Raw genomic sequence first — 19,945 nt, forward strand, 5'->3', positions numbered from 1 at the left:
AATAAAGTCCCACATAACAGAATGTTGACTAAGGTAGGAGCCCATTGAACTGAGAGTAAATTACTGATATGGCCTGCAAATTGGTTGAGAGGCAGGTGACGAAAAGTGGAGATAATGGGTGGGTACTCAAATTGGCAGATGGGAGCAATGGCATTCCACAAGGATCTGTGTTAGGGTCACAATAATTCACAGTATTTATTAATGACTTTGGGATAGTAGCATAAAAAGTCTTATATCTAAATTTGCTGATGACACAAAGTCAGGCAGCATTGTAGACAGCATAGATGTTAAAATTACAAAAGGATATTGACAGACTAGGTGAACAGGCAAAATTGTGGCTGATGGAGTTCAACGTAAGCAACTGTGTGGGTATCCATTTTGGACTGAGAAAAGGATAGATCAAGGTACTTTCTAAATGATATGCGGTTAAATACAGTGGATGTCCAAAGAGACCTGGGGTTCAAGTGCACAGATCTTTAAAATATTATGAATGGGTGCAGAAAATAATTAATAATCAAATAGAACGTTGGCCTTTGTAACTAGAGGACTAGAGTTGCTGGATGCAGAAGTTATGCTGCAATCATACAAAATTCTGGTTATACCCCACTTGGAGTACTGTGAACAGATTTGGACATGCACCTTTGGAAGGATATATTGGCCTTGGAGGGAGTACATTGTAGGTCTACAAGAATGATAACAACTGCTGAAGTCCAGCTATAACAAGAGATTATACAAATTAGGCCTGTTTTCTCTAGACTTTAGAAGGTTAAGGGGTGAGCTGATCTTCAAGATAGAAAAGGAAAGTATTTTCACTGATTGGGGATTCTAGAACTAGGGGGCATAGCCTGAGAGTTAGGCCAGAACATTCAGGAGAGATGTTAGGAAGCACTTAAACACACAAAGGGTAGAGATTTAGAACTTCATCAGTTGTTAGTTTTAAATCTGATGCAGATACATATCAAGTCATATTCATTTATTTCTATTTGTTAAGCAAAGGCATTGAGGGATATGGGCCAAAGGCAGGGATATGCAGTTAAGCCACAGATCAACCATGATCTCACTGAATGGCAGAACAGGCACAAGAGGCTGAATGGCCTACTCCTGTTCCTATCTCCCTTTGTGTGGTACCTAGAGCTACTAGAGGACTGACTGTCCTCCTGAAAAATGTCCAGAAGAATTCTCAATACAATGCTTGAGGGTTAAGATCCCAGGTACATCTCCTTGTGTTTGGAGACCATCTGAACATCCACACTTTTTCTTTTTTGTAGCTTTGTAAAAGTAACGTTCACAAAAATGTTTCCAATGTGAATCATTACATAGAGAAATCCACCTTTTCCCTTTATTCAATGTATGTGAATGTTTATGCATGTGCTCTGAGATTTTAAAGTGCTAAACATTTAAATATTTTCATATTACAAACAAAATGTGTTGACCAGTTTTACGTCATCACTGAATACTTTTTGTTTATAATAAATCAATAATTTTGTGTTGAGGGTAAAGGAGGAAAGCGGGTGAGATGTGGCAATCAGGAGAGTAAGGGACTGAGATGATGAGCATAAGGGTCATAGAGTAAGACAATAAGTGGGAGGGTCAGGGAGGGAACCAGCAAGCAAACAGACATGACAAGTGGAAATGTTGAGAGGAAGAAGATGAACAGGAGAGAATCAGCTAATGGGAAGAGGAAGTGGCAAATGGGTTGGAAGCAATGAGTGCAAGAGAACCAAAAAGTAGCAGAGAAATGACAAATGCAAGACAGCAAGCGGAGAAAAGTGATAAGAAGGAAAGACGGTGACTAGAACAGTTAAGGAGGAAAGCATCGAGCAGCAGGCTTGGAGAGAGAGGAGGTGAGTTGTGATAGGCAAAAAGTAGAGAGAGCAAGTGAGCTAGAGGTGGGAACCTTCATCAGGACATAAGGTGAAAGAATTACGAAGCTATCCAGAGTTAGTGATTTATTTGGAGTTGTTAGTAAGAGTGGTAAGATGACTTTTGGGCAAATTAATACCACCAATCTAGCTACTCTGGTGTATTAATTTTGTGGAATTATTAAAGGAAGACTGATGCTAAAGATAGGGCTTTAAATTCATTTGTCGAGGATGAAGTATTCAATTGAAAAGAACTTTTAAAAAATTAACAAGAAACGAGAGAGCAGAGATGCAGGGAAATGAAGAAGTAAATGATAATCATAGTCTTTACCACAGAGGGCTATCATGGATGGACTATAAAATATACCCAAGGCCGAGATAGACATATTTTTAATCAACAAGAAAACCAAAAGTTATGGGGATAATGATAATCAAAAGGGAGGAGTGGAAAATGTAAGCAGAAGACCATAAGAACAGAAGCAGGGCCCAGGGCTCATCTGATAATCCTCTACTCCACCTTCCTGTCTTTTCCCCAAACCTTTGATTTTTCTTACTAATTTAAAAAACTGTCTATCTTGACCTTGAATTTTTATATCCCATCCATGATAAGCTTCTGTGATAAAGAATTTCACAGATTGAAGTGCAGCAGAAATTAGAATCAGAATGTGTAATTATGGTAAAAGCATAGGGCTTTTTACCTGAATGCATGCAGCATTTATAACAAGTTAAAGATGAGTTGACAGTACAAATAGAAATAAATGCATATGCTTTGATGTATTACAGAGACAATGGTTGCAATCAGAGTCAATATAATTTTGTGAAAGGGAAATCATGTTTGACAAATTTGCTAGAATTCTTTGAAGACGTAATAGGCAGAGTTGACAAAAGGGAAGTGGTAGATATTGCATAAATATAATAGCATGGTTTGAGGATTGGTTTGGACACAGAAATCAGACTCAGAATCAATGGATCATTTTCAGGATGGACAGTTGTAATGAGTGACGTGCCACAAGGATCAATCCAAGGCCTTCAATTATTTATCATCTATATTATGGAAAGTGTGGAAATAGATAAGTCCCCTAGGCTGGATGGGATTTATCCTCAGATTCTCTGGAAAGCCAGGGAGGAGATTGCCGAGCGTTTGGCTTTGATCTTTATGTCTACAGGAATTGTGCCAGAAGACTGGAGGATAGCAAATATTGTTCCCTTATTCACGACATTGAGTAGAAACAACACCAGTAAGCCTTAGTTCGGTTGTAGGTAAAATGTTGGAAAAGGTTGTAAGAGATAGTATTTACAGAGATGAATAAGGTGATTAGGCATAGTCAACACGGTTTTGTGAAGGGGAGGTCATGCCTCACAAACCTTACTGAATTCTTTCAGAATGTGACCAAACAGGTGGATGAGGGTAAAGCAGTTGATGTGGTGTATATGGATTTCAGTAAGGCGTTTCATAAGGTTCCCCACATTAGGCTATTGCACAAAATATGGAGGCATAGGATTGGGGGTGATTTAGCAGATTGGATCAGAAATTGGCCGGCTGAAAGAAGACAGAGGGTAGTGGTTGATGGGAAATGTTCATCCTGGACTTCCAATACTAGTGTTGTACTGCAAGGGTCTGTTTTGGGGCCATTGCTGTTTGTCATTTTTATAAATGATCTAGATGAGGGCGTAGAAGGACAGGTTAGTAAATTTGCGGTGGAGTTGTGGATAGTGCTGAAGGATGCTGCACATTACAGAGGAACATAGATAAGCTGCAGAGCCAGGCTGAGAGGTGATAAATGGAGTTTAATACGGAAAAGTGTCAGGAGATTCATTTTGGAAGGAGCAACAGGAATAAAGACTACTGGGTTAATGGTGAGATTCTTGTTGGTGTAGATGAGCAGACAGATATCGGTGTCCTTGTACATAGATCGCTGAAAGTCGCCACCCAGGTTGATAAGGTTGTTCAGAAGGTATACAGTGTGTTAGCTTTCATTGGTAGAGGGATTGAGTTTCAGAGCCACAAGGTCAGGCTGCAGCTGTACAAAACTCTGGTGCGGCCTCACTTGGAGTTCTGGTCACCGCATTATAGGAAGGATGTGGAAGCATTGGAAAGGGTGCAGAGATTTACTAGGATGTTCCCTGGTATGGAAGGAAGATCTTATGAGGAAAGGCTGAGGGGCTTGAGTCTGTTTTCATTAGAGAGAAGAAGGTTGAGAGGTGACTTAATTGAGACATATGAGATAATCAGAGAGTTAGATAGGGTGGACAGTGACAGCCTTTTTCCTTGGATGGTGATGGCTAGCACAAGGGGACATTGTTTTGAATTGAGGGGTATTAGATATAGGACAATTGTCAGAGGTAGTTTCTTTACTCAGAGAGTAGTAAGGATGTGGAACGAACTGCCTGCAACTGTAGTAGACTCGCCAACTTTTAAGGAATTCAAATGGTCATTGGATAAACTAAGGATGAAAATGGAATAGTGTAGGATAGATAGGCTTCAGATTGGTTCGACAGATCGACAAACATCGAGGGTTGAAGGGCCTGTACTGCGCTGTAACCTTCTATGTTCTAACTGGTACAATCCTGACGCAACAATAGGAATATCCAGGGAGACAAAGATCACTGAGAAAATCCACAACCAATGAGGAACCACCCGAAACAACAGCCAACTCTACTCCAGGTGAGTCTAAGTAAATCAAGGTTTGAGATATAAATAAGCTGTCAGAAAGTAGAAGAACATGCACTTCAGTAGACACATGATGTGACAGAGGCAGCTACAACAATACCAAAGGATCCCACAGAACAGGGTATTCCCTGTTCCAATTTTCAACCAGGAATGATTATGTATGCATCGGTAAGTATGTTGGAGGAGGACCCACAATTGCCTTTTATCAGACAACTAATATTATGGCCAGTTCATAATCAAGTCAGACCAGAGGATATCCAGCCACATTTAGCCAAGCAACTGGAGAGGTGATGGCCTTGTAGTATTATCACTAGACTGTTAATCCAGAGATCCAGGTAATATTTTGGGCACCTGGGTTCGAATCCCACAACGGCAGATGGTGGAATTTGAATTCAATAAATATCTGGAATTAAGAATCTAATGATGACCATGAATCCATTGTCAATTGTCAGAAAAACACAACTGGTTCATTAATGTCCTTTAGGGAAGGAAACTGTCATCTTTACCCGGGCTGGCCTACATGTGACTCCAGACCCACAGCAATGTGGTTGACTCTTAACTGCCCTCTGGCACTTAGGAATGGATGGAAAATATTGCCCATTCAGTGACACCCTCAGCCCATGAATGAATAAAGAAATGAAAACATAGAGGACAAACAGTTTGTACCATGTGCAAGACCAGCACTAAAACAGTCCACAATAGGACATCACCCCAAAGGGAAAAAAAGCCAACGTACATTTCACTTCTAAGAAGGAAGCACACATGTAGCACTAGTCCTATCCATCCTTCAGGAGGGCAGAAATTAATGTTACCTTTAAAGTCTAGCCAAAAGAAATTTGGCAGGGAGGGATGTGGGATACATGTTAATAATTGATACAATGCTAATAACAAAAATTAAAGTTTGCATGTTAATGATGGGAAAAAGTAAATATTCAGGAACAAGATGACGTTTCGGTGAGGTGGGGTGCTAGGTTGTGTAGCATAAAGCAGCAGCTGAGAGCCATGCTGAACAAAGAGACCTTGGAGTGCAGGTTCATAGCTCCTTGAAAGTGGAGTCGCAGGTAGATAGAATAGTGAAGAAGGTGTTTGGTACGCTTTCCTTTATTGGTCAGAGTATTGAGTACAGGAATTGGGAGGTCATGTTGCGGCTGTACAGGACATTGGTTAGGCCACTGTTGGAATATTCATGCAATTCTGGTCTTCTTCCTATCGGAAAAATGCTGTGAAACTTGAAAGGGTTCAGAGAAGATTTACAAGGATGTTGCCAGGGTTGGAGGATTTGAGCGATAGGGAGAGGCTGAACAGGCTGGGGCTGTTTTCCCTGGAGCGTCAGAGGCTGAGGGGTGACGTTATAGAAGTTTACAAAATTGTGAGGAGCATGGATAGGGTAAATAGGCAAAGTCTTTTCCCTGGGGACGAGAGTCCAGAACTAGAGGGCATAGGTTTAGGGTGAGAGGGGAAAGATATAAAAGAGATCTAAGGAGCAACTTTTTCACACAGAGGGTGGTACGGGTATGGAATGAGCTGCCAGAGGAAGTGGAGGAAGCTGGTACAATGGCAACATTTAAGAGGTATTTGGATGGGTATATGAATAGGAAGGGTTTGGAAGGATATGGGCTGAGTGCTGGCAGGTAGGACTAGATTGGGTTGGGATATCTAGTCGGCATGGATGGGTTGGACCGAAGAGTGTGCTTCCATGCTGTACATCTCTGTGACTCTATGACTGTAGAAAGACTTGCTTCAAGATAGTCAGATAGGAATACTTTCCTCTCTGTACATAATTCAATAAAAAATTCTGATTAATAGCCCTCCTATGAACACTTACAGCACCCTCTCTGACATCCTCACTTCAATCTCCCTCTCCCTGGAACTCTCAATCCACAACCCCTCACCTCCCCACCCGCCTTCACCCACCTACGTGAATGCCTGGGTCTATTGGAGATTCTGGGCCTTGGATGGATGTAGTACCAGCAGCAGCTCCACCTCCTTATTGATGCTGGCAGTCAAAGAAGAAGTGTCAGCCTTTGACTGGCCAATGGCTCTCCAAAGGCTTGGTCCCAGGGAAGGCTCACCTCTGCCCATGAATTTCCAAACTCTCCAGACTTTGCTCCTGTTTCTATCGCCAAAATATCCTCCTATATTTCAGATATCTGTGCTCATCTAATTGTGCTCTCTTCAGCACACTCAATTTTAAGTGCTCCGGTACAGGCGGGTATGCCTTCAGCTGTAAAAGCTCCAAGCTCTAGAATTATCCCATAATACTCTTTTGCCTCTCTCCATGAATACACTTGTGCCAGACTACTTCTTTAACCAAGCTATCGGCTATCTGCTCTAATATTATCTACTGTAGCTTGATGTAAACATTTTGTTTTTATAATATTACTGCATGACACCTTGGGATATTTTATTGTGTTCAAGGTGATATATCAACATAAATAGCTGTTGTTGATAGTAGCATGCAGATTTTTCAATACAAAATGATTATATTTATCCACCAACTTGTTATCTGTTACTTAATTACTTTGTTTGAGTAATGACTAAAAGGACTGAGTAGTGGCAGTGGCTCCCAAAAGTGGAGCCTGAAGTGAAAAAAAAAGTAACTTAATTTGTGTAAACCATTTGTTAAGCCACAGCAATCCTATAAGAATTGGAGTCAAGCAATCCCTGCTTCTGCTCTGCTCTGTTCTGCTCCTCACTAACTAACTTTATTCAGGGCTCTACAGCATTATTAGACTATGAAGGGTGTCTAATGTTTATTTAGGACATCCGTCCAGGTCGCCTCAAAATTGATTGAAACCAATATGACACTAGAAATACATATAGTGCCCTTGAGGTGAGGGATATAGCCTATGAAATAGATAAAATTTCCTCCTTTTGATGCCTGGAAAACAGCCACAACGAGGATCAATTTCTATTCCTTTCTGCATTTCCTGCAAATTATTTCCATTAAAACTTTCTATGTTCAATTCTATAATGAAAATTCTTCTTTCTAACATTTCATGTTGTTCTTAGACCTTCCTAGTGTAAATGGTTCAAAACCAAGAATAGTCAGACACTATAATTACCAGGAGACTGACTTACTTACACCAATTGTCTCATTATTACCATGCATTAAGGAAGTTGTAACATAAAAATACACGATTTTGGATAGAGTTTATGGTTTAAATAGGGTCCGAATTATAGCTATGTACCCTTAACAAAATATCATGCTGCTTCTTGCTGTTTTTGCCTGACAACCATGTGTGATATTGACTGACAGGAAACCATTTCGAATATATTAAAAGTTTACAGATTAGATTAGATTAGATTACTTACAGTGTGGAAACAGGCCCTTCGGCCCGACAAGTCCACACCGACCCACCGAAGCGCAACCCACCCATACCCCTACATTTACCCCTTTTACCTAACACTACGGGCAATTTAGCATGGCCAATTCACGTGACCTGCACATCTTTGGACTGTGGGAGGAAACCGGAGCACCCGGAGGAAACCCACGCAGACACGGGGAGAATGTGCAAACTCCACACAGTCAGTCTCCTGAGTCGGGAATTGAACCTGGGTCTCTGGCGCTGTGAGGCAGCAGTGCTAACCACTGTGCCACCATGCCGCCCACCAATGTATCTGCAGAACATACATTTCTCCAAAGAGCCATATTAATTTCCTGTAACACTTGCCTTTTATTGCCTTTTATTGCTATATCTTTTACATCCAAAATTAAACATCCTTGGATTTAAGATCATAATAGATTACAGACATACTTGAATTTTAGTCACTGAGATCATGGGGCAGCGGGGAGATCCAAATTTTATTCACCAGAATATAAACGTCCAGTTCTCAAACAATTCTGAAGCCATGGCCTCAGGTGATTAAGTGCTTAGATTAGATTAGATTAGATTAGATTAGATTACAGTGTGGAAACAGGCCCTTCGGCCCAACAAGTCCACACCGACCCGCCGAAGCACAACCCACCCATACCCCTACATTTACCCCTTACCTAACACTACGGGCAATTTAGCATGGCCAATTCACCTGACCTGCACATCTTTGGATTGTGGGAGGAAACCGGAGCACCCGGAGGAAACCCACGCAGACACGGGGAGAATGTGCAAACTCCACACAGTCAGTCGCCTGAGGCGGGAATTGAACCCGGGTCTCCGGCGCTGTGAGGCAGCAGTGCTAACCACTGTGCCACCGTGCCGCCCAAAATGGATGGGAAATCCAGTCATGGCTTTTCCTAAGCTGGCAGGGATGAGCTTGCTCCTGATTTTTCAGCCAATAACCAGTGCCACCTCCATAAAATCCAGCTTTATGCACATACACTATAAACTGTATCATTATTAAATAATACATAAAAGGAAACCAGGTAATGTAAGGTATGTAAATGCCTGAGACAGTTAAAATCTGACTGATTCTGGTAATACACCCTTACATTTCCTTATTTATCCAACTCTGAAATAAAACAGATACCTGTCAAATAGTTCTCCTCCTGTGACCAGTTCCAGAACCAAATTAATCTCTGTTAGAGTCTCAAAGATTTCTTTCAGTCTGATCTGTAAAATAAATGAATGGATTATTATTAAAACTATTCATGAAAAGACAATTATTTAATATGTTTTCCTACCTATCTATTTATAAAGATTTCAACAATTTTGAATTATACTGTTTATACTGGACGCGGTATTTGCCATTCTCAACCGCTATCCGAACAGAACCAAAATATAGTGGATCATGGTGTAATACATTTAATACCATGGTACAGTAAGGCTTGGGTTGTGCTCGAGGTTCTTTGCTTCCTAATTGTTCCTACTGGGAAACAATAGACAGAGTTCAGATCTTTCACACAAATTCAACAAATGAACAGGAATGCCTCTTGTCCATTCTCTGATACATCACTGTGGTTGCTTCAAAATCATAAAGGCAATGGATTATGAAAGGGCTTACGTATCATTCTTTCTGGCGAAAGATAATGCCAGTGTGCAAATTAAAACCACAGAGGAGACTATTAGCACCAAAGGAAAAATTGAGATTGCAGTTAATGAAAATAGCCCAAACTAATTTCCAATAAATCTTAGGAGGTTAAAACATAAATTATTAAAAGGTCTATTTTAACCTTGTCCACCTGGTGGGAAACAGGTCAGGTAGTCAAAGTGTGGCCCTACTCTTCCTGGATCTTGACACATTTACAGTCATCACCATTTTAGCTGTAAGTTAGTGGAGGTGCTTTTAACAACTTTGAGAAGGCCATTGAAGACATGCCTCAATATATTAAAACGTGGGGTTCCAATGACATAATTCAGACTCTGATAACATTTTTACTGTTAATCCCAAAAGTAATCTGGCAGTGTCAGAACCACTGAAGACTAGCATTAAGCAGGAACTTAGCCAGAAAAGGACAAGGTAAATTGAAAGGGTAAATTTTACATTTTTCTTTTGTGGGCTACAAGAGTAGATGTACACCTCCAAACCGATAAAGAAAACCTGAGCCTCCCACTGCCCTTTGCTTCAGTCCCCTCCCCTGACGACGAGCAGTTTGGACATACCCTTTATGATTAATGGTTGGAACTGTCCCCTTGAATTCCCAGCAGTGATCTCCCAGCTGTCGTTTGATAATTCCTACTGGGCCTAGACAGGAATCATAGTTGTCGCATTGGTGAGCACTATGCAGTAAAAGTGCTGAACCTAGCTTGGCACCCCAACCCTGCTCAAAAGAAAGCAGATATGCCACAAGTTCAAATTAGGTCTTTTAAAAAAGTATATGTCAGACCATAAGATCATGGGCTCAGCGGTTAGCACTGTTGCCTCACAGCGCCAGGGACCCGGGTTCAATTCTTGCCTTGGTCAACTATCTGTGTAGAGTTTGCACATTCTCCCCATGTCTGCGTGAGTTTCCGCGAGGTTGTCCGGCTTCCTCCCACAGTCTAAAGATGTGCAGGTTAGGTGAATTGGCCATGCTAAATTGCCCGTAGTGTTAGGTGTATAAGTCAGGGGTAAATGTAGGGAATTGGGTCTGGGTGGGTTGCTCTTCGGAGGGTCGGTGTGGACTTGTTGGGCCAAAGGGCCTGATTCCACGCTGTAGAAAATCTAATCTAATCTATACAGGAGCATAATTAGAGCTGAAAATGTGTTGCTGGAAATGTGCAGCAGGTCAGGCAGCATCCAAGGAGCAGGAGAATCGACGTTTCGGGCATGAGCCATTCTTCAGGAATGAGGAGAGTGTGCCAAGCAGGCTAAGATAAAAGGTAGGGAGGAGGGACTTGGGGGAGGGGCGTTGGAAATACGATAGGTGGAAGGAGGTTAAAGTGAGGGTGATCGGCCGGAGTGCGGGTGGGAGCGGAGAGGTCAGGAAGAAGATTGCAGGTTAGGAAGGTGGTGCTGAGTTCGAGGGTTGGGACTGAGACAAGGTGGGGGGGGGAGGGGAAATGAGGAAACTGGACAAATCTGAGTTCATCCCTTGTGGTTGGAGGGTTCCTAGGCAGAAGATGAGGCGCTCTTCCTCCAGCCGCTGTGTTGCTATGGTCTGGCGATGGAGGAGTCCAAGGACCTGCATGTCCTTGGTGGAGTGGGAGGGGGAGTTGAAGTGTTGAGCCACAGGGTGGTTGGGTTGGTTGGTCCTGGTGTCCCAGAGGTGTTCTCTGAAATGTTCCGCAAGTAGGCGGCCTGTCTCCCCAATATAGAGGAGGTGCAGCGGATGCAGTAAATGATGTGTGTGGAGGTGCAGGTGAATTTGTGGCGGATATGGAAGGATCCCTTGGGTCCTTGGAGGGAAGTAAGGGGGGAGGTGTGGGCGCAAGTTTTGCATTTCTTGCGATTGCAGGGGAAGGTGCCGGGAGTGGAGGTTGGGTTGGTGGGGGGCAATGGACCTAACAAGGGAGTCATGGAGGGAGTGATCTTTTTGGAATGCTGATAGGGGAGGGGAGGGAAATATATCCCTGGTGGTGGGGTCCGTTTGGAGGTAGCGAAAATGACGACGGATGATATGATGTATATGGAGGTTGGTGGGGTGGTAGATGAGAACCAGTGGGGTTCTGACCTGGTGGCGATTGGAGGGGCGGGGCTCAAGGGCGGAGGAGCGGGAAGTGGAAATGCGGTGGAGAGCATCATCGATCACGTCTGAGGGGAAATTGCGGTCTTTGAAGAAGGAGGCCATCTGGGTTGTTCGGTATTGGAACAGGTCCTCCTGGGATCTGATGCGGCGGAGACGAAGGAATTGGGAATATGGGATAGCGTTTTTACAGGGGGCAGGGTGGGAGGAGATGTAGTCTAGGTAGCTGTGGGAGTCGGTCGGTTTATAGTAAATGTCCGTGTTGATTCGGTCGCCCGAGATAGAAATGGAGAGGTCTAGGAAGGGGAGGGAGGAGTCTGAGACGGTCCAGGTAAATTTGAGGTCGGGGTGGAAGATGTTGGTAAAGTGGATGAACTGTTCAACCTCCTCGTGGGAGCACGAGGCAGCGCCGATACAGTCATCGATGTAGCGGAGGAAAAGGTGGGGGTTGGTGCCAGTGCAGCTGCGGAAGATGGACTGTTCCACATATCCTACAATGAGGCAGGCATAGTGGGTGCCCATGGCTACTCCTTTGGTTTGGAGGAAGTTGAGGATTGGAAAGAGAAGTTGTTCAGAGTGAGGACCAGTTCAGTCAGTCGAAGGAGGGTGTCAGTGGAAGAGCATAATTAGGCCATTCGGCCCATCAAGTCTGCTCCAATATTTTGTCATGGCTGATTTGTTTCCTAATCCCAATTTCCTGCCTTCTCCCCATAACCCTTGATCTCCTTATTAATCAAGAACCTATCTATTTCTGTCTTTAATATTCTCAATAACTTGGTTTCCACAGTCTTCTGCGGCAACAAGCTCCACAGATTCACCACCATTGGGCTGAATAAATTATTCCTCACCTCAGCTCTAAAGGGTAGTCCCTTCACTCTGAGGCTATGTTTTCAGGTCATTTCCACATTCCAAATTGAAAGGAAATTAAAATATACAGGATATTTTCTATGGATTATACAGCTCACTATAATATTTCCATGTAGATGCAGGAAACATCTTTGTAATTCTTCAGGTAGAAATATGTTTTCACCTGCTAACAATCAGTCACATGAAACTCATGTTGAACAACATTTTCAGTGAAGGGGAAAGATCTGATCAACTTCAAATCTGATAAAAAGAATTAAAGCAGAACATATTTAGCAGGAGCTTAAAACACACGTACAAAATAGAAAACTGCCCCTCCCCAGTTATGTATTTGAAGTGCTACGGTAACACTTAAATATGAATATTAATATGCAAGTAACAAATTTGTACCATAATTCTGTAAAAACAACTAATATACTTGTGATAAATAAGACATGAGTAATCAACATTAAAAAGTTATACTCAGCTTAAAAGTTATGTAATCCCGTTTCTAACACAAAGTGGGAAAATTATGCAAGTTTTAAGTTAACAAATGGGCAATTTTGATATTGTGAAATATATGATCATTCATACTTACAATATTGGGGTGGGAGAGTCTAAGTAGTACACCGATTTCAGTTCGAACTATTTTTTTATCTATCTGTGAAACAATGGAACACATAAATGTATTTTGCTATAGTATACATGAAATAAAATGGTTAAGTTTTGGTTGACTAGGTAATACTTCAAAACACTTGCACACCAACTCTTGGCTTGGTATTCTCAAGTTTAGATTGTCAGAAAAATGAAATCAACTTAGGAGTGCTTTTTGACAGTACAATTGTGAAATATGATTAACATTATACTAGTCTCCTAGCTGATATGCTAAATCTTTGCTTTGGCTCTCACCATTCTGGATATATATTTTTGTAAAAATACATGCTTTAAACCTAACCTTGACAAATTCTCCAAATTTCTAGGAGTAATAAATATAACATTAAGAATAGAAGCCATTCCATCCTTCAAGCCTACTCATTATTCAATTAGATCACAGATGATCTGCTGCTCAACTTCATTCTCATGCCTTCATTCCATATCACATTTTATACCCTTACCTAACAGAAATCATTGCCTTGCAAGTATCCATTGTTCTATCATTCAGAGCCTTTTGCAAAGGAAGGGAGGGATTCCTGATTTCTATCATCTTTTGTGTGAAAAAGTGCTTTCTAATTTAACTCCTGGTTGGTCCAGCTCTAACTTTATTACATTCAAAGAACAAGAACAAAGAAAATTTACAGCCCAGGAACAGACCTTTCGGCGGTCCAAGCCTGAGCCTATCCAAATCCACTGTCTAAACCTATCGCACAATTCCTAAGCATCTGTACCCCTCTGCTCCCCACCTACTCATGCATCTGTCCAGCCTCACCTTAATTGAATTACCGTGCCTGCCTCTATTACCTCTGCTGGCTTTGACGTCTGTATTTACTCCTTTATTTAAGCATCACCTGATCTTGGAGTTATACAGAAAACTGCAATTTAAAAATATTCTTCCTGATATTGAGTTTTCACAATAACAGAATATAAATAATTAATAAGAGCAATATCATTAACAAAATTGAGGATAACAATTTATTATTCAGCTCTAATTGGTTTACTCACAAATCTGAACTGTTCTTCACCAGGGTACACAATCTAGACTCTTTAAGGATGCTTGATAATACTAACAGAAGGACAGTTCCCAATTTCACAGCCTTCTTAAAGCTGTTAAAGTTTCTTGTCTCAGGTGTTGTTGATATTCAAGATAGCAGGACTGTACACTTACTTGATGTATTAGCAATACAATTATATCAATGAACTTATGCTCCAGTGTGTCAGAGGTTTTACTGATTTTCTTTTATATTAACATCATGAATAGTCAATTTAGTTAACTATAATAGATATAATCCAGCTAAAAACAATGTGACATACAGCACAAAAACAGACCTTTGGTCCAACCAGTCCATGCCAAACTAATCTATTCTCATCTGCCTGCTCCAGGTGGCATGGTGACTCAGTGGTTAGCACTGCTACCTCACAGTACCAGGGACCTAGGTTTGATTCCACCCTTGGGTAACCATCTGTGTGGTACTTGCACAATCTCCCCATGTCAGCATGGGTTTCTGCTGGGTACTCTGGTTTCCTCCTACAGTCCAAAGAGGTGCAGGTTAGGTGGATTGGCCATGCTAAATTGTCCATAGTATTCAGGGATGTGTATGTTACGTGTGTTAGCCGTGGGAAAGGCAGAGTTACAGGGTAGAGGATAGGTCTGGATGGAAGGCTGTTCAGAGGGTTGGTGTGGACTTGCTGGGCAGAATAGTTTGTTTCCAATCTGTAGGGATTTTGTTCTATTCATATCCCTCCAAACCTTTCCTATTCATGTACTTATCCAAATGTCTTTTAAACATTGTAATTGTACCCACATCCACCACTTCCTCAGGAAGTTTATTCCACACACGAATCACCCTCTGAGTAAAAAAATTGTCCCTCATGCCTTTTTTAAATTTCTCTGCTTTCACCTTAAAAATGTGCCCCCTAGTCTTGAAATCCACCATTGTAGGGAAAAGACAACTACCATCAACTATATCTATATTCCTCATTATTTTATAAACTTCTATAAATTTGTCTCTCAATCTCCTATGCTCCAGTAAAAATGTCCCAGCCTATCCAGCCTTTCTTTATAACTCAAACCTTCCATACCTAGCAACATTCTGGTAAATCTCTTCTGAACTCTTTCCAGCTCAGTAACATCCTTCCTAAAACTGGGCATCCAGAACTGAACACAGTATTCCAGAAGAGACCTCACCAATGTCCTGTACAACCTCAATGTAACTTCCCAACTCCTATGCTCAAAGGACTGAGCAATGAAGGCAAGTATGCCAGATGCCTTTTTAACCATCCTATCTATATGTGATACAAATTTCAAAGAATTATGTACCTGAACCCCTAGGTCTCTCTGTTGTATAACACTACTCAAGGTCCTAGCATTAATCTTATAATAGTATAATGGTCCTATCCTTGTTAGTTGTACCAAAATGCAATACCTTACATTTATCCAGATTGAACTCCACCTGCCATTTTTCAGCCCATTGAGCCATTTGATCAAGATGCCTTGGTAATCTTAGAAAACCTTCTTCACTAGCTACTATGAGTCCTTTAGGTAATGGAGATTTCAAGGGATATCTGTTTTCCCACAACTTCAACAACTCTTGTATCTTCCCCATTTACTAATTTGTTTTCCATTTGTGAGGGAAGACCCACCTATGTATTGCAGCTACACAGAAATAAGAGGATTAGTATAATATGGCCACATCAGAGAAGTCATTTTCAATAGTTTTCATCTCAATTAATTACTTTAATATTCTAATCCATATAAAATATAAGTTTGCAAAGCACTGCAACTACATTGGTGGGATTTCCAGCACTTTATCATTGACTCAGCTCCAGTTATATTTCATTTTGTTGCTAGTAGCTTTACAGCTATTTTTGTGTTTTTTTTGTTGGCGGTCTGTTGGTTACTTACACAGAATCACAGGTAGAGTGATGAAGGAGATCATCGTGTTGACATCAGCTCTCTAAATGAGCAATTCATTTAGTACCATTCCTGTGCCTGTTCCCCTAACTCTGCACATTTTTATTTTTCAGTTAACAATTTCTTTCTATTTTAATATCTTGATTAAATTTGCTCTACCACACTCTTGCACAGTGCATTCCAGACCATAAACATTCACGAGATGAAAAAGATTTTCTTATGTTGCTTTTGCTTCATTTGTCAATCACTTTAGACATCCCTCTTATTCTTGATTCTTTCAGAAGTAGGAGTTTCTCCCCATCTACTCTGCCTAGACCCAATGAATTTGAATATCTCTATCAGATCACCTCTCAGTTTCATCTTCTTCAAAGTAAAGACTCCCAACTGCTCCAATATACCTTCATGACTGAAGTACCTCGTTCCTGGAACATGAATCTTTTCAGCACTCTTTCCTAAGGTATCGTGCTAAAACTGGAGACAATACTCCAGTTAAGACCAAAGTAACATCTTAAAAAAGTTCAGTACCACCTCCTTGCTGTTGCTCTATGCCTCTCTTAATAAAGTATTTATTATTTGCTCTCTCAACCTGCCACGCAGTCTTCAATGACTTTTGACATGTACACCCATGTCTCTCTGCTCCTGCATACCCTATATTTTATATTGTACCACCATATACTTTCTACCAAAATGACTGTTTCATGTAACACCAAAATACATCATTGCAGAGACTGGAAATGCCTCTGAGGAAGAAGAACAATAGAGGGATTCCAAACTGGTGAGGGAGCAGCCAGCACCAGTACAGTTCCTGTAAAGATCATACTTCACAAAGGTCACTGTTAAATTTAAAAGCAGATCTACAACTCATGGCACACAATAACCCATGAATTGCCACGGTGACCATCACTAAACTAACTGTGTCTAGATGCTCAAAGTTTATATATATATATATAGAAAAAAAAAATTACTCTTTTACAAAAAAAAATCAAAAAGAAGTTATAAAAGTAGAAAAGTACAAAAAAGTAGAAATACATTTATATTAATACATTATATTACAGTAACGTTGACAATAACTTGCCTACAGTTCTTCAAGATACAATTGTCTCATATTTACTGAAACCAAATTAGTGTATTATTTGCAGGTGCAAATCACGCACCCATGTTTACAATCCTGTTAGGGACCATTGACATGTCAAGAGGAAATTCAAACAAACAGCCATTAACCAACAGGAATATGCCACAAGATTTCATGTTTTTAAACTGAAACAAATTTCATTATATATCAAGTTAATGCTTATTTCCTTGGAAACTGTATTTTTAATGTACTTTAATGTGCCATTACTCTTCCATCCCAGAGGAAAAGCTCAGGTGGCTTCATTGAAGTGACAATTATTCGCTTCAGGAAACAATAACTGTGCAGAATCCAAGTATCAGTAGGTATACTAATATCTATGTAGTGACCAGTCATTTTATGAAGCAAACAATTGGAAAGTTGAAGGCACACTACAGGTGCTCAGATCACTATTCAGGTAAAACAAAATCTGTTTAAATGTCTAGTTTGTATGCTGTGTGTTGCACAGTTCTGCATTACAAAGAGAGGTTGGCATAATAACCTCAGAAAATAAAGCCACCAACGGCAATGGTAAAACAGTGTGAAAAAAGCATAACAGCAAAAGAGCAAAGGAGTAGCAAGGACCTGTTGTGGGGAAAATCACCAGTCTCAGAGTCAGAGTCAGGGTCAACGACAGAGTTTATTGTACAAGAAAATACCTGAGCTCCAGGGAGAGAAAAGCAAAAAGCACAGTGGTCGGGTGCGAGTCTTCTCTCAACCTGGAGCACATCAAGACACTTCTATACATTTTGTAATACACTAGGTCAATGAAGAGGTTACTGTCTTTGTAACATGGTTTGTTTATTATAAACATTGCAGAACTGTCGATAGTTTTAATGCAGTGATTGTCAGTTCCAGCGTAGCATTTGTTAATTTCAGTGTGGTCATTGTCAGTTTCGGTGCAGACATTGTCAGTTTCAATGTCTCCGCGGAGGTCCACTGCTGTAGTAATGGGCGCTAATCGCTCTTCCTGAAAGGAACGATTACTGCAGCCCTGGCTGTTATCACTTTGCATTGAATCCATATCAAACTGTTAGCATTTTTATCAAAGGTGTTGGCTGGACCCAGACACTTCGGCGGACAGTATACGCCAATCATGTGTATTCTCTTCCCCCACCCATCTTAAACTAATCAACTAGGTTGTGAATGCATTGTATTGGCATGCTGGTGGCCCCAGGCAGTTGTCTGTATTTGGTCTGCTGTCTCTCTCCATGTTGTGGTCTGGTGGCCATCTTGTGTGTCAAGTGGCCAACCTATGACTCAGTGGCCATTTTGTGTGCCCAGTGTCACCCTGTCCCGTGCCACCTCCCACTTTAGACCTAAAGAGAATACAAACATACAAAATATAAGCAAAAGTAGACCTTTACGACTACTGCACCACTGTGTTTGTATTCCACATTCCCACCAATTTCTCATAATCTGTGATTGTCTTGATAAACAGAATCTACTTCAATCATAAACGTATTTAATAACTACGTCTCCACGGCCTTTTGAGGCAGAGACCTCCAAAGTCACAACCTTCTTAAGAGAGAAAAAAAAATCTTCATCTCTGTTCTAAAAGGGTGGCCCCTATTTTTTTGAACAGTGTCTCCTATTTTTGGACTGACCCACAAGAGGAAACAATCATTCCACTTTCTCAAGAACACTCAGGATCTTAAACATTTTAATCAAATCATCTTTTATTCTTCTGAACTCCAATGCAAACAAGTCCAATGTATCCTCATATTAGAGGGTTCTCATTCCAAGTATCTAAATTGCCTCCAATGCATTTCCATCCTTCCTCAAACAAAGAGACCAAAACTGCACACAGTATTTGAAATGCCAACTGAAGGACACATTCACAGATTTTTCATCGCAATGTTCTCATCAGACTAGTGTGCTAACTGCTTCGCTTTGTAGAACCAAGAGTAGCAGGAAGGGTGGGTGGCTGATTGCATGTAACACAGAGGGGGTCAATAAATCGTGAAACTGTGGATAAGTAGTAACAAAGAACAAATATTGAAAGGATGTTTCCACTAGTAGTAAAATAGGAGCAGAGACTGAAATGTGGTGAACCTACAACACATCGACAGTAGCAATTTAAAAAAAAATCACCTTCTCAAAGGCAATTAGCAATTGGCAACAAATGCTGACCTTACCATCAATGCTCACATCCCAATGAGGCAGTGACTAAAGTATAACTTGGCCAGAAATTGGACAAGTATTTGAAAAGAGGAATAGAAGAGTGTTGAAATGGAATCACTGTCTCAGGCACTTGTTGTATTTTTATCTTTCTTTGACATGGGCTCGTTATTTGAGCTCAGAAAGTGGTTTATACAAGTTTGTGCTAACCTTAGTTTTAGAAGTGTAGGAGGAAGTTTGGCAGGCCACCTTACTGAAGTATAGGGTGGGACCACGTGTGTGTATGTTTTATATATGTGTGTACTGTGATTAAGCTGCTCCTTTAACAAGGTTAGGTTGTCCTTGGTTTTTTCTTCAGGAGGTCGTAAAAACACAGGCACCGTAAAGTCTGAGTTTGGATGGGTTTTAGGGTCAATTTGTTTACAGCTAACAGATACTGCCTCAGACAGAAGGCTTTCAAGTTAAAAAAAACTTGTATAATGATAGGGGAATGGCCAGTTCTCCCAGCTCATCTTTTCTCTGGTTTGTTTTTTTTAAAGCAGTACATATGTGGAAACACTGCTGGAATTCAGAAGCAAGCTCAGGCTGGTTCTTTCCCTCTGAATCCTAAGCTGTAAGAAATTGTGTTTGATTTTACCTTCTATGCCAAGGGGTGTTTACGGGAATTGTTGAAAGTACTTTAGAACAGTATCATTAAGTTGGGATAGTCTGCCAAATCTTATTAAACCAT

The 19,945-nt window shown here is 40.9% G+C and overlaps 1 protein-coding gene across 3 annotated transcripts in view; it reads right to left on the bottom strand.

Annotated features, from left to right (window-relative positions):
- Window positions 1–19,945, bottom strand: part of LOC122560168 (calcium/calmodulin-dependent protein kinase type IV) — a 163,190-nt gene that overhangs the window by 63,398 nt on the left and 79,847 nt on the right. For all 3 annotated transcript variants that reach the window (XM_043710559.2, XM_043710542.2, XM_043710525.2), the window contains exons 3-4: window positions 13,017–13,079; window positions 9,001–9,083 (exon numbers count right to left, since the gene is read on the bottom strand). In XM_043710559.2, the coding sequence (XP_043566494.1) occupies window positions 9,001–9,083; window positions 13,017–13,079 (146 nt within the window). The remainder of the gene's footprint in view (window positions 1–9,000; window positions 9,084–13,016; window positions 13,080–19,945) is intronic.

Source organism: Chiloscyllium plagiosum, unplaced genomic scaffold, assembly GCF_037043375.1.
Source record: "Chiloscyllium plagiosum isolate Xiang-an unplaced genomic scaffold, Cpla_swu_hap1 HiC_scaffold_2, whole genome shotgun sequence".
NCBI lineage: Eukaryota > Metazoa > Chordata > Chondrichthyes > Orectolobiformes > Hemiscylliidae > Chiloscyllium > Chiloscyllium plagiosum.